This window comes from Mus caroli, chromosome 11 (assembly GCF_900094665.2).
Source record: "Mus caroli chromosome 11, CAROLI_EIJ_v1.1, whole genome shotgun sequence".
NCBI classification, from domain to species: Eukaryota; Metazoa; Chordata; class Mammalia; order Rodentia; family Muridae; genus Mus; species Mus caroli.
Genome location: NC_034580.1, coordinates 93,606,987 through 93,622,141, shown reverse-complemented (window position 1 = coordinate 93,622,141; position 15,155 = coordinate 93,606,987). Strand labels below are relative to the sequence as shown.

Below are 15,155 nucleotides of genomic sequence, written 5' to 3'. Positions count from 1 at the left end.
CTGAGCTCATTGGTTGGCTTGAACTCTTGTCGAGCAGCCTGCTTCCCAAGGCCAGCAGGAACTTTAATGAATGCCACCTCCCCGAGGATGCTGGTGGCTAGAAGAAAGATGCTTAACTGAAGAGGGGGGACAGTGTGAGGGACCCTCTGAACTCAGGGAATGCCAGCCTCAAGTGTGACAGTACCCCAGGGTGGGCAGAGCTGTCACTGGTGATATCACTGAAGGGCCAGGCTATGTCCTCAAGGAGAAAGCAAGTGTCAGGGTAGGAAGAGCGAGAAACTCTGGTTTCTAGAGCAATCCTGCTCTCTTTGAATGGTAGCAGGGTTCACTGTGAGGGACAGGTCAGTGCCCCCTGGCAAACGGGACACACACAGAAGTTACTTCAGAAGTCAAAAAGGAAGAAGCCTAGTCCGCAGGTAAAAATTACATTTTTATTTGACTCACCAGGTTAAAGATTCACTTTGTGGTTCAAGTCAATGNTCAAAATCATAACAGGCCAGAAAGAAATGATCCCAAGGACAAGGCCAGGAGGGAGGGGACCAAAGAAAGATGACAACCCGATATATAAAAGATGAGTGGGCGGCCTTCTCACACACATACTCTCTCTCACACACACATTCACACAGATGAAATGTTGGACAGAGGTGGACTTCACAGGGTCACTTCTGTTTCTGTTTAAATATAGGCTCTGTGGGGTGGTACTTTTTGTCTTGTGTCCAGCTATTAGGAAATAAAATGTCCCTGAAGGGACGTGATGAGGGGGAACAGGAAGCAGCCCGGGGGGGGGGGGGAGAATCCATGTCGCTCACCATGGGGCTTCTAGCATTACAGGATTGGTCCACAAAAGTTAAGTTCACAGTCGAGCCTTCTTTCCTGGGTTTGGATTGGCTGAAAAGACTTTTACAAAGGAAGAGACCATGGGCTTGGGGGATTCTGTGCTCTTCTAGGGGTAGATGTTTCTGGAAAAGTATGGAGTCCAGCAGGCTTGGGGCCCTCAGCACCTTAGGTAGTTCCTCTCCCCTCTGCAGGTGTGTGTAAGTCTCCCCCATTTCTGGAGCACTAGAAGAACAGCTGACTTGACGTTGGGAAGGGAGGTTCAGCTGAGAGGAACCAGGAGGCTCGCAGCACCTCCTGAACACAGGCCCTCCAAGAGCAAGCTCCCTCTGGTCCCCAGAACCACATTGTGCTTTGAGATAAAAGGAAATGGAATGGGCTGGCACCTCCCCCCCGCCCCCGCCCCATGGCTCCTGAGATGCCCCTGCAAGGCTCTTCCCCATGCTGCCCACCAGACCACACCCTGCCTTCACCTAGGCGAGGGTCAGAAGTAAAGGGATTGACCAGACAGGCAAACTCTAGCAAGCCCTCATGACAACCACATTGCTGGCCTGACCAAGGTCTTAAGGTTCAAACCTCACCTGCAGCAGGGTCTGAGTATGTAAAGGAACCTGACATCAGACTCAGGGTAAAGATGAGAATCAGGGGACCCAGGAGGAGGGACAAGAAAACCCAGAGATGAATGAAGTCGAGTGAGTACTGTCCCAGGCCCCAGAGGCATAGAAGGAACTTGAGTTTAGCACCAGCCCAGAGATGGTGCCGCCAGCTTTGGAGCCCTGGACTCTCTCCTTTGCTTCAAGGACAGGAGAGCCTCAGGTGAGAGGTACCAATCACAGTGTGGGTGACTCGGCCCTTCTGGTACCGGACTCTGTAGCCTCAGACACAAAGACAGGAAAGCACATGTCTAACCCAGAAGCCTTCTCCCACCTCCCCAGCGAGGCAGGAGGGCCTCCTGGGCTCCAGAAGACTCTGGCCATTTTCTGGCTTGGCAGAGCTCTAAGCCAGTCCAGCCTTGTTCCGGGGAAGGAAGGCCACAGGAGACTCGGAGACCTTTTCCCAGGGGAGCAGGAAGAAACAGCTCAGTCAGGCCCCAAAGGCACCATTTACTCTACCCTTCACTGCAGGCTCCCAGCCAGGGAGATAAAGAGAGCCACCCCGGGAGGGCTGGAGGAGGCAGGGAGCAAACAGGCCCGGGGAGGGAGAGCACCCTGTTCCTTCCTTTCTGCTGCTGCCCCTAGAACTAAGGCAAGAATCTGACCCAAGCTGGGATTTCTGGAGAGCTCCCTGGCCACCCTAGGTGTGTGTGTGGGCAGAATGGGCACACTCTGTTATGTGGAGGACTGCACAGAGGGGCAGGGATTCAGTTTGAAGCAGGAACTCTGTTCTCCTTTGGATGCCCCGAGGAGGCAGAGAGTCAAGGAGATGGACTTGGGGAAAGGTCAGCACGCTGTTCTTCTCTTTGGAACTGAGGCCTTAATACCCACCCCCTGGGAATGTGTGGAGCCTCACACCATATGAGGAGGACACAGCTCACCCCAGCTCTAGGAGGAAGGGAGTTGGGCCAGGGGTTCGGAGGAGCCTAAGGCAGGAAGTGAAGCTGAGAGCTAACCAACCCCCACTCTTTCTCCGAGACAGGGCCTCACTACATAGCTCTGGCTGTCCTGAAACTCACGATGTAGACCAGGCTGGCTTCAAAGTCACAGATCCGCCTGCCTCTGCCTCCCTTCGCTGGGATTAAGGGTGTCTGCCACTGCACCCAGTCTAAACTGATCTCCTTAGTGGGTCTCCTAGTTCAGCCCAGCCCTGGGAGCCTACCCTGCTCAGAACAATCCTGCCCTCCCCAGAGTGCCCAGCCTGTTCCATCCAGAGAGAAAAATCAATCAGTTGATTGGTCCAAGGGAAAACCTGCCAGAGGAAGGAGCCCATGACAGGGGCAGAACAAGGCTTGGGATGGTAAAATAAGCTGGAGGGGCGGGGATAAAGAAGCAGTTGAAGACCTTAAAAGACAGAGACACTGAAGGGTGGACGGGTCAGGCCCCAGGACAGATGTGATGCCATGGAATGCATTGAAGACAGGGTAGGGCAGCACAGGGTTCAGATGGCCTCCACGTAGTTGGCTGGCAGCATCCCCGTGTCACCGGTGCGCTCTACGGTCCCGTACATCCAGCCGTCATCGATCTGCTGCACATTGACGATGGTGTCCCCATCCTGGAAGGAGACCTCGTCCTCGTCGGCAGCGCTGTAGTCATACACTGCACGGTACCGTTTCTGGGGAGCATAGTCAATAATTAGCCTGGGCATCGGATGTAGACTCGCCCACACCAAGACCTTCTCCTGTGCCGGGCGAGGGCTCTACCAAGTCACTCCCAGGCCCCAGGTTCCTCTCTACCTCTCAGGGATCTTGGGGGAAAGTAATAATGAATCGGAAGACGCAGCCTGGTGCTGGGCTGTGTGGTAGAGTCTCTTGGACCTGTTTCCACACAGCAGCAGTAAAGTCCCATAGGCTTGACACAAATAGTGGCTTTAAAATGTGATACACAGGGACTGGAGAGATGGCTCAGCGAGTGAGAGCACTGACTGTTCTTTTAGAGGACCTGAGTTCAATTCCTGGCACTACCTGGCAGCTCATGGCTGTCTGTAATCCCAGTTCCAGGGGACCTGACACCCTCATACTGACATACATGCAGGCAAAAAAACGCTAACGCACATAAGGAAAAAATGTGATCTGCCATACTGGGCATAGGATTTTGAATCTCAGTGCTCAAGAGACTGAAATTCAAAACAAGACAAGATCCTGAGTTCAAGTCCAGCCTGAACTTGTAAATAAAAACCCTTGGATCCTTGGGTCTTGGGTTTGATCCTCAACACCACAAAGCAAAAAAAAAGAGGTATAGTCTAATCACTGTTATTTGAAGGGCTATTAGTACCAATGTTTTCTGAAACCGTTATTAGTCTGGCTTCAGTCCCAAATGGGGAACAAAAGGCTTCTAAGATGCCAAACCTATTAGGAGATGCCAGCAGATCCTGGTCTGTATACTAACTATCTTCATCTCCAGCCAAGCTGCCACCGTGGTCTACGGCTATCCTCTATACAACGCCCCATCACACCCACTCCCTCAGTCTGCCATCTTTCTATTTACCCCACATGGTGAATGCCTCCCTTTTTTTAAAAAAGGGAAAAATGTTCAAGACAAAGTCTAGCTATATAACCAGGCTAGCCTTGAATGGATGGTGATTCTCCTGCTGCACACCCCTCCACGTGCTGAGGTTACACCCATACCCAACTGCCAGGGTGACTTTCATAAATCAAAAGCCAATCATCCGTGTAGTACAGGGCAGAGGAGCGCAGTGGAGTGGAGATCACTCGTCTCAAAGGCCTTCCTTCTCCTGGGCCCACAAGTCCCCAAAGGGCTTAACCTCATCTACTTCCTCTTCCTGTCTCCAGGAACCTGAGCCTTCCCACAGGGTACTGACCCTCCAAGGATGTTCTGTTAGAGGGTCTTTGCATCAGCCGTCCCCCCTGTCCCCCATACCATAAATGTCACAGTCTGACTCTGCTGCTCTATGTCTCTTACCCTGCATGGGTCAGGTCAGGTCATTCGCCACCTTACCCTTCACGCAGCCCCTTTTGTTGCCTCCTCCCTAAAGAGAGGTCACTTCTCCCAGGCCGCTTTATCTCTCTTCTACACTGACATGAATTGCTTTGAATCCCAGTGTGGAGATCAGCCTGGCTGGCGCACGCTCTCTGGCGGAATGTATCCTGGAACCCCCCAGGCTAGAACTTCACACTCAGGGCCGCCCAGCATACTGGTGCTCATTTTCTCATCCATCGAAACTGGTGAGTCCTACTATAGGCTGGCTCAAGAGAGCAGCACGAAGCTACTTCCTGCTCACACAAAGCAGGACACAACTCAATATAATCCTTTTCTGGGGGAAGGGACATGGTACCAGGGATCAGAAGAACTCCAAGATCCTGTGCATATTAGGCGAGTACTCTACCACTGAGCTATATCCTTAGCCTTTATCGTATATGTGCGTGTGTGTGTGTGTGTGTGTGTGTGTGTGTGTGTGAGTCTGTACACAGGTGCACACGGCTGTGACCTCTTCCACCCAGAGCCCCTCTATTCCAGACAGTTACTCACCCCACCGCCACCTGGGGCACTGCGCTGTATGGAGACAGGGGCTGCTGGCTCCTTGTACCCACCATAGGACGAGGTCATCTGCTGTTGCTGGGGCTGCTGGTACACTAGAAGATGGAAGAGACACTTCAGAAAGTGTCTTGCCAAACTCATTCCCTCACCCCTCTATGAGGTCAAAGGTATGAATTTCCAGCCCCACCTTGGGCCTTGCTCAGCACTGGTGTCTCCCCCCCCCCCCAAAGCAAAGGCTTGTGGCTAGGCATGCACATTCATTAGTGTCTCGGGCTTCATGCCAAGGCTGTATGCTCCTCACACATAAATCCAGATCTTTCCAGATCTCCTGCTCGCTCACCTTAGCCGGGGATGGGGATGAAGTTTTGGGGAGCAGCCCCACATGTGTAGACGCCTGTGTATGTAGCCAGTTTCTTACCACGCCACTTTTCTGACCTCAGGCCCCCTCCACCCATCCCCGGCTCCCTCGCTGGCACTCACCGGGGGCACTGGTCGGGATATGGTGAGGCTGCGGCTGCTGCTGCTCTGTGGGCCTCCGGTAGCTGCTGCTGTCCTGGGCTTCTCGGCGCTCTGGTTCCACCCCTTCACCTCCACTGGGCCCCATGCGGCTCTTCTCAAACTCCTCATGGTATTTGATCTGTGGGCAGAAGGAATGGGTGGGTGAAGGGTTCCGTTTTAGCCAACCAGTTCTCTCCTGTTGCCACTCAAGCTGGGTGTGGTGGTTAAGTGACCACCGTCCTAGCTACTGAGGCAGCGGGGAGAGCGAGGCCAGTCTGAGCAACATAGCGAGACTGTGTTGTGTGTGTCTAAGTGACTTGACCATGACAAACTCAGCTAAACTTTTTTTTTTTGGTGAGAACGTCTCACTATGTAGACCAGGTTGCCCTTCAACTCAGACATTCACCTCCTTAATGCTATGTGCTATTGCACAGTACAAGGAGATACCAGCTATAAGAAATCCATGCAAGGACTGGTTGGTCACAAAGCCCCATATTCTGCACAAAATCAGGCATGGTATATAAAACATCACCACTTCAGAGGCCGAGACAGGCAGATCTGAGTCTAAGGCCATCCTGGTCTACTTAGCAAGTTCTAGGCCATCTAGGGCTACACAGTGAGATCCTATCTCAAAACAAAAAATGCAAAATGGCTTGGCTACACGAGACCCTATCTCTAAGGAAAGAAAGAGAGAAGACGAGGAGGGAGAAAGAAGAGAGAGCTTGCTTCCGGTGGCAGGACCTGACCCTTTCTCGCTCCCCCTCCAGTCAACACTAACCACCATAGCCGCTCCTATTTACGGCCCTTCCCATGAGCCAGGCCCTCGGCTGCAGGCTTAGTGTCACAGGCTGCTGCTCATTTTATATGGTCAGCACATGACACAATGACTGTGCCAGTCCCTGGATTGCCGAAAGACAGGCCAAATACTCCCCTGGGTGACTTCAGCGCAATCCCCACAAAGCACAAAGTACTTTAGAATAAGGATACAGAACTGTCACTGCACAAATGCGGACCGCATAGTGTAAAATGCACACTAAGTGATGGACAAAACATGAGGCAGAGAAGCGGCAGGCAGAGTCTCGGTGTCCTTCCTGCACCCCCAGGGGGCACATCCTCCCCACCTGAAGAACCTCCGTGAGGTCCACTCCCTGTTCCCCCAGAGGAGGAAGATCAACCAAGGGGAAAGAAAGAAGGCCCAGGGTTTGGGTAGAAGGAATGAGACACAGAGACAACAGCAGGGTGACTGTCCCATTCTCAGGAGGCTTCAGCAGCTGCCTGAGACGTTGCTTCTTGCTTGTTTACCAGGACTCTGTCCTGCCCTCTCCTTAACCCTGGAGAACGGCAGGCAGCGGAAGGGATGAGTAAGGGAGTTGGGCGAACTCACTCATGTTCTTAACAACAGAAAAGGAAGGAGCCAAGCCCAGAGCTCTGGAGACCTAAGAGTCCTCGTGAGGGCTTAGGTTATCCCCTTCCCAGGCTTTCCCTGCTGTTTCCTCTCACCCTTGGCACTCTCTGCACAGGGCTGCGGCCAACTGGGAGTACCTGGGTCACTACCGCTGGCTAAATAATGGTTATTGCTGTAGTCTGGGCTGGCGGACAGGGAGGGCAGCAGCCAGTGCAACAACAGAGTGTGGGTAGAGTCAGACTTCTCTCTCCCTTTCTCTGTCCTATCCTTCATGACCAAGCAGGGACACACATCCAAATGGTGAAACAGCTTGGAACAAGGCAGCTGGACTAACACTTCACAGGGGTGAACCCCTCACACCGCCTAGGAGGACACGCAGGTGTGAGGTACGCACAGATGCAGGGGACCTCTCTAGCTCCTTAGGGACCCTGCTCCATGGCCAATAGGAAGTAGTGGAAAGGCTCACAAGACAACTGCTCTTCCAAGGATTTGTGACTACAACCTTCTCATATTAAAAAAAAAAATTGTTTTTAGTTTCTAATTACTACCTATTACCCTGTGCCCCTGAGGACGCCCATCAGTTCTGAGGGTAGGTATGTGGACATGAGTATTTCCAGGTTAGCTCCACCCACCTCACTTCTTAGAAGTCCCTGTGTGCAGCCAAGAAGGGTGGCATATGCTTATGAACCCTAGCACTCGGGAGGCAGACAAAGGATGCCACGAACTTTCAAGGCCAGCCTGGTCTAGATGGTGAGCTTTGGGCCTGACAGGGCTACATAGCAAGGCCCCGTCTAACAAAGTCAGAGTCTTGAGGGAAGATGCGTATAAAACGAGACCCCAAAGACTCAGGCATCTTGAACAGTGGAAGACAATCTCATCCTCCCTTGACCCACAGACGCCACTCACCACCGTCAGTGTACTCGCCACTATCAGTGTTAACAACCTTAACATCTGCACAGCATGTAACACCAAGGCCATAAACACATTCCACACATTATCTCCCCTGAACTATAAGGAAGGAGGGGGCTGGCAAGATGACGACTCAGAAAGTAAGGGAACTCGCCTGATGACTTGAGCCTGATTCCCAGAACAAACACAGGAGAAAGCTGACTTGCAAGTTATCCTCTGACCTAACACACGCACTAAATAAGTGATCATTCAAGCCGGATGCGCGCTTTCATTTCAAGCAAGAGGAAGTAGGACCTGGAGAGCTCTATGCGGGACCTTTCACTGGAACAGTTCTCAGAGTCCCACCCAGACAAGCCTTAGGCTAAGTGTGAGGCAGCACCCACACACCCCTCCCTGTTCTCTCAACTCTGTCCAAACATCTAGAGTACCTCAAGCCCCCTAAAAATGGGGGATGATCACCGGACCACCCTACCCTGGGGAGGACCCAGAAGCATGGGGTATAGTGGCTGAAACATGAGGCCCTGTTCAGGCTGCCCACTGCCCTCCACTTCCCCCTCAGCAAGAAGGGGAAGCAGGGTGATTTCTCCTGGCCCACCTAGCAGCTTCCTAAGCAAACAGGGAGGGTGTTTCTTTACCCTCCCGAGGGTCCTGACAGTCAGGACTCGGCTCTGCTCACGAGCCAGCACGTGGGTGCTGGGAACTGAACCTGGTTCTCTGCAAAAGCAAGAAGTGTTCTCCCATGCTGAGTCAGTTCTCCAGTCCCCAAATGCTGGACCTCCACAGAATGGAGCCAACCTTTCCTGTACCATCAAGTCTCTGTGCACAAGGTTTCAGAGACCGGGACTGAAGGACCCCTGACGGGCGGGCAGGCCTTCTGTGTGACTAGGCCGGATGCCCCTGAGGCTGGCTGTCGGGCAGGCCTTCTGTGTGACTGGGTCGGGTGCCCTTGAGGCCCGCTGTCTTAGTTTCTGCTTTCTGACTCCCTGCTTCCTGTCTGTGGTTGACAAAAAGCCTGACCAGGCCACACACATCCCTCCCCACATGATGCTGCGTCACAGCTTAAATGGAATGATCAGCTCACTCTCACGAGCCAGCCCACTTGAGGAGGGGGAGAGGGCTGAGGGGTGAACCCCTGCTTTGTGGCCTTATATAGCACCCCTTTTTCTCACCCAGCCCAATAACATGTCACTGTTGTCCCCATTTTATAGACGGGAAAACCAAGGCTGAAGAAGGGCTGGGTTAATGGCTCGGCAGTTACGAGTGCTCACTGCTCATAACTGAATCTACTGTTAGTACTTAAGAGCTTTAGTTCTCCACTAACACACAGCCTGGCTTCCTATTAGAGATTCATGGTTTGTTTTTGGTTTTGTTTTGTTTTGAGACAGAGTTTCTTTTCTCTGTGTAGCCCAGGCTGTCCAGAGAACTCCCTCTGTAGTCCAGGCTGGCTTGGAACTCAGAGATTCACCTGCCTCTGTCTCCTGAGTGCTGGGATTAAAGGCAACTGGTGAGAGACTCGTATTTTTAGAACACACATAAGCTGGGCATGTAACCCCAGCACTCAAGCAGGAAGGACCAGTTTGACGCCAAACTTGGCTCATGTGGCATGTGAGATGGCTCGGCAATTACGAGTGCCCACTGCTCATGCTGAGGTCCTAGGCTCAGTTCTCACTGTCCACAGACAATCCACAGTTGCCTGTAAACTACAGGTCTAGAGATTTCCATGGTCCATTCCAGCCTCTTAGAGGAGCAGACACACAGCGTGGTACACAGGTACACAGGCAAGCAAGCATTCCCTAACGACAGATCTTGAAAGATGGAAATAGCTATGGACAAACGTGGCCTTTCAAAATCAAACTTGAGAATTAGGACCACGGAGAAGGCTCAGTGGGTAAGAACATATGCTGCTCTCTCTTCCAGGGGACCCCAGTTTGGTCCCTATAGCCTCCATTCCTGTGAGGTGGCTTCACAACCTCCTGTAAGTCCAGTTCTAAGGAATCCACACCTTCATCCAGCCTGAGAGAGAGCACCCCACACAAGTGGCCTAGAAACACATGCATATAAATAAAAACAAAGCAAACCTGTATAACTGAGAAGTCTAAAGGATCATCTAATGAGCCTGCCTCCTGACCATTTAACTCTGGGGAGGAAATGAAAATGTACAATTACTTACCTCTCTCCCTCCCTCCCTCTCTCTCTTTCTCTTCTGTCTGTCTGTACACCTGTCTGTTTGTCCATCCATTCAAGGTCTCAATGTGTCATCTAGGTGACCTTGAATTCTCAGCATCTTTCCTGCCTCAGCCTACAGGGCACTAAATTACAGGTAATTCCCACAATACCTACCCCCGCAACTAACTACTATTTATTGATCAGGCCCAGACACTGAAGACTAAAACTAATTTACTGCATAGAATGTGGATTATTTTTAGCTAACAGGAAAGCAAAGGATTCTCACCTGGAGCAAAGGTGCCTGCAGATTTTATGGTTTTACCGTCCTGTGGGTCATTAGCCAGTGTGGAGCCAGCAAGGCTTGGCCCCTTTCTCTGGCCCAGAGGAGTCTCTAGCTACTGATAAACCTGGGACAAGGGGCTAAGAGGGTCCCAGAACTAAGGCTCTACAAACCCCTTAGAGCTGGGATAGGAATCGAACATCCTTCCCTTTCCCCTCCCTCCCTCCTTCCCTCCCTCCTCCCTCCCTCTTTCTTTCTTTCCCTCTCTCTCTCTTTCTTTTTCTTTAAGGGACTCTGAAGATTAACCCTGAGACCCCATGCCTGTGAGGCAAATGCTCCACCACCCTGAGACACACCTGGTCCTTGATTTGCAAAGTGAGAGAAGAGCTGTGTACTGCTGCCTGGTTCACAAGGGGGTGCACAAAAATTGAGACTGCATGTGTAGACATGTATACTGGAAGGAAGGCTCACACCAAGGGTGCCAGCTAACGCGTTTCTTATCCACGAAAGCCCTCAGCGCTCTGGAGCAAACACCAAGACTGCAAATGGAAGGCTCTTACGCCCATAGCACAGGGCCAGAGCAAGCCTCCAATGAAGACAGAGTTATAACAAATATGTAATTCCCCCTCTTCCCTCTCACCTAGTGATGAGCCTCATGGCCTCCATGCATGCTGAATCCACATTCTGTCACTGGGCTGTACCCCAGGCTCATGCAAGAGTGTAGAGCAGATAACCCTGCAGATAACCCTGCAGATAACCCTGCCTTGAACACTCCTGACGACACATCACTAATGAAGCACTCGGCACTTCCCGAGCATCCCACCATCTGTGGGACGGAAGGTGGGAGCCCAGCGTGCCCAGAACAAGGCCACGTGTCTCTCTCTCACTCTCTTGCCTTACACAGGACTGAGGTAGACTTCACATCCCCAAGCAAACATGACCACTCCAGGAAAATAGGCACTTAGTTTTCAACTGCTCTGGCCAGTGAAAGTCCTTTGTCTGAAGTGATTTCTCCAGAGAAGCCAGTCCCCATCTCTAGAAGACAAAGTCTGACCTTCAGAATTGACCACTAGTCATTAGGTGCTAAACTGGGAAGGGATGAGCCACGCACAAGGATGCTATTTTGGAACCAAAAATACAGTGTGGCTCTGAACAGCACCTTTCTCAGAGAGGGATGCTGGAGGTTGGCCAAACTAAGCCACAGTTCTGCCTGTGGTTTAAAGTTCCCTCAGGGTTCTGGGACATCGTCATGCCCGGTGTCCTCGGAATTAGGGGTTGGTAAAACTGTATGAGTTTAAGCGATAAGTTTCAGTCGGTACCACAGTAAGCCCCGAGGCGAGCTCATGATGCTGAATGTTAGGCTCCGGTCCAGGGGTGCCAATCTGGAATGCTGGGAAACAGAGGCCTGAGTTTTCATTCAGTGCCCAGATGACAGAAGGGGATCCTTTGTGTATGGAGAAAACTGAACCCATGGGTCCTTGTGGATGCTAAGCCCTCTTCCTTGGAGCTCTGCAGCCCAGCTGACTGTGCGGGACTCTGACAGAGACAGACCCTGGTCACACTCCCTAAAACCAGGAGAAAGACTTCCGGCTTTGCCACCTGCCAGCTCAGGCTCCGGCTGCTCTGGAAGCCCAAGTCAGATCCAAAGCACCTCCCCCAGCCTCAAACCAGGGCAATCAGCTAATTGCCTCTCTGAAGAGGCTGATAAGATGCTATCGGCAGTGTAGATACCCTGGCTACAGTAGGTTTTTGTTACCAGAACTCCTCAGGCATTTAATGTGCCAATGTTGAGTAACAGGATGCAGGAAGGGAGGTGAAAGAGACTGGGTGTCAGGACACTCCGGAAACCTTCCAAGAAAGTAAAGGCAGAGATGACTAGGGCTGCTTCTCTCCTCCAAACTAACCCGGTAAGTCAATGAATGAAATGTCCCAAAGGTTGACTGGAAGCGTCTCAAGACACAAAGCCACATGATTCCACCTTTGTGAGCCATCCATCCCAGTTTCCCAATCACCCAAGACCACACCACTTCCCCTCTTTCGATCTGAGGCACTCCGGGCACACCCTTTTACCCTTTGTGTGGTCTGAGCCAGAAAGGAAACTCCAGGGTGTGAGCCAGGCCCAGACTGGAAGAGGGCAAACTGCAGCAGGCTTTCCTGGGGGGCCAAGAAGGGTTTGCAGCCTTCTGAGGCAGGCCCTTCAGCTCAGGAGAAGTCGTGTCATCGGAGTGTTCATTTTAAACTTCAGCTCAACAACTGGGTTGCAAAGCCCACTTGGTTAGACTGCCCCCAGCATTTTTAATGAAACAAGAGTAGAAAATACGCCGGGCGGTGGTGGCGCACGCCTTTAATCCCAGCACTTGGGAGGCAGAGGCAGGCGGATTTCTGAGTTCGAGGCCAGCCTGGACAGCCAGGGCTATACAGAGAAACCCTGTCTCGAAAAACCGAAAAACCAAAAAAAAAAAAAAAAAAAAAAAGTAGAAAATACTGAATGAACTTTCCAAGTCCCCCCTCCACCCCCACCCCAAAAAAGCAGTCACTTATGCTTCCTCTTTGTAGTGCGAGGGAGGGGACTCTGGGCCCTGTGCACGCTCTATCACTAAACTTCAGCCCTCCCTCCTTTGAGAAGTGTTCTTTGTTTCGTGTGCATGTGAAAGAGGGTGTATGTGTGCGCGCATGCGTGTGTTTTATTATAAAGCTCAGGATGGCGTCAACCTCTATCTTGATCGTGCCTCAGCCTCAAGTGGCTTTGAATCCATGACTCTCCTGCCTCAGCCTCCCAAATGTTGGGAGTTACAGGTATGTGCCACTAAACAAGACAGAGGGCAGAATCAGAGAGTTAACCACCCTGCAAGAGGGTGCTTCTGTGCCTGATGTTTATGGGAGCCACCTGACCCTCCACGCTAGCTCATGGGGGAGGGGGGGGGCGCGGCACAGACCAGTGAGCTATGATATGAGACTTGTCCAGCGACAGAATGGGGAGAGATGATCCTGGAGGGTGTGTGCAAGGCGAGCCACCTGAATCTGGATCCTGTCTTCCCCATCCCCAGTCCCTCAGCCCAGAATGACACAGGCAAACTGGTAGACCCTTTCCTGTGACAGACATGAGGGTATCGTATCGGCCTGCCTCATCCTTCATTTATAAGGAGTCTGTTGCCGCTGACCGGGCATGTTCTATAACTCGGCGTTCAGGCTTGTGCCCATGTTCTGTGACATCACGCCCAGCAGCACCTACCCACATACTCCCAACCCGGCCCCTGCAAACCCAGAGCCATACAAGCTGCTGGTCTGCGGCTATGTAAAGGAGGAACTGAGCTAACCCCAGCTGCTCTACAGAACCATATAGAGACTGTCACTCTGTCACCCACTCTCCACGCCTATGTCTAACAACCAGACACCAATGACCAGTCCCTGACTGGGCCTGAAAGGGCCTGGAGGGGGTGTAGGGCCTGTGGGCAAAGCCAGCTGGGTTTTCACACAGGAAGGAAGAGCAAACTGAGGTGGGAGGTGGTTGAGGGAGGGCGGAAATGACTGCTGTGTTAGCACCCAGAGGCAGACAGGAGGCTCAACCCCCAACCCCAGCTTTGACCCTGGTGCTAAAAACAAGCATCTAATCTCATCTAATCTACACTCCGACCCCATCCCCACCATGACCAGGGAACGGGGTCTGCTTCAGAGAATGGGAGGTGACTTAGACACTCTGTATGTGTTTGTGTGTGTGTCTGTCTGCCTCTAAAAGAGCAGTCTCTTTAAGGAGGAAATGCCATTTGGGCAGAGTGCCCACCAAAGAGGGAGAACAAAGAAAAGGCTCTCGGGTACCTCAACCTCCCTCCCCCTTGCCTCTGATCTGACCACTGCCGCGTGGGCCTTTGCTGAGGTTGTCAGGGAGAGGATGAGAAGGGAGGGCAGAGGGTAGCCTGGGCATCAGGGCAGGGTCTCACATTGCTGATCTGGTCCTGGGTCTTCTTGATTCTCTGCAGCTCGGGCGTGTCTGCCATCACGCTGAAACCTTTGCCCTTATTCTTCTCAAACTCCTCCTTGTAGCGCACCTGGAGGCCAAGAGGAAAAGGAGAGCCTGGGTTCAGGTGGACATGAAGATGAACTTGCCCGGCCTGAGGCCTCTGGTCAGAAACAAGCCCCCCATACACCCACACATACACACAATGCAGAAGCCTAAGACAGGTGTCAGAGCAATAACAGCCCCATTAAGACATATCCAGAGGGCTCTAAAGGGAGGCCACACATTGAATGCCCATAAAGAAGCAATATCTTATGGGGGGAAAGATGGCTCAATGGTTACGAATACTAGCTGCTCTTCCAGAGGACCTGCAATAATTACGTAGAACACAAAAGAAAGGAAACAAAGATGGAGTCACTTTGGCTCAAAATCCTGACATCTGAATACACCAAAAGAGATCATTAGCTGGGCATGGTGGTGCGAGCAGTGGCAGTGAACATGGACGTGATGGCTTGCTGTGCACCGACTGGGTTTGCATAGGACTTGCAATATGCTCGTGCCAACTCTACCCACTCACTTGTCTGGGAGTGAACTGTCTCTAGATAGCTGCGGCATTGGCTTGGAGCTAGACTGTTAGTTTCGTTTGCGTTTCTTTCCTTCTTCCTAAAGTGGGGCATATGAATAAACTGGACATTCAAAACAGACACCAGACTGCCCACCTCTCTGTGACATGTAACGCAGGTCCAATCCCTAGTACCATGGGGCAACTCAGTCATCTGTCACTCCAGCTCTAGGAGGTCTGAGGCCCTCTTAGAGTCTCTGAGGGAGCCAAAAGAAAGTTTTGAGTAAAAAGGTCATTTCTGGGCTGGAGAGATGGGCCAGCTTGGTTAAGAGCACTGACTGCTCTTCCAGAGGTCCTGAGTTCAATTCCCAGCAACCACACTGTGACTCACAACC

The 15,155-nt window shown here is 52.0% G+C and overlaps 1 protein-coding gene across 1 annotated transcript in view; it reads right to left on the bottom strand.

Moving 5' to 3' along the window:
- Window positions 1–409: 409 nt before the first annotated feature.
- Window positions 410–15,155, bottom strand: part of Lasp1 (LIM and SH3 protein 1) — a 39,684-nt gene continuing 24,938 nt past the window's right edge. Inside the window, exons 4-7 of the mRNA XM_021176223.1 lie at window positions 14,182–14,289; window positions 5,466–5,622; window positions 4,977–5,080; window positions 410–3,102 (exon numbers count right to left, since the gene is read on the bottom strand). Of these exons, the coding sequence (XP_021031882.1) occupies window positions 2,929–3,102; window positions 4,977–5,080; window positions 5,466–5,622; window positions 14,182–14,289 (543 nt within the window). The 3' untranslated portion in view covers window positions 410–2,928. The remainder of the gene's footprint in view (window positions 3,103–4,976; window positions 5,081–5,465; window positions 5,623–14,181; window positions 14,290–15,155) is intronic.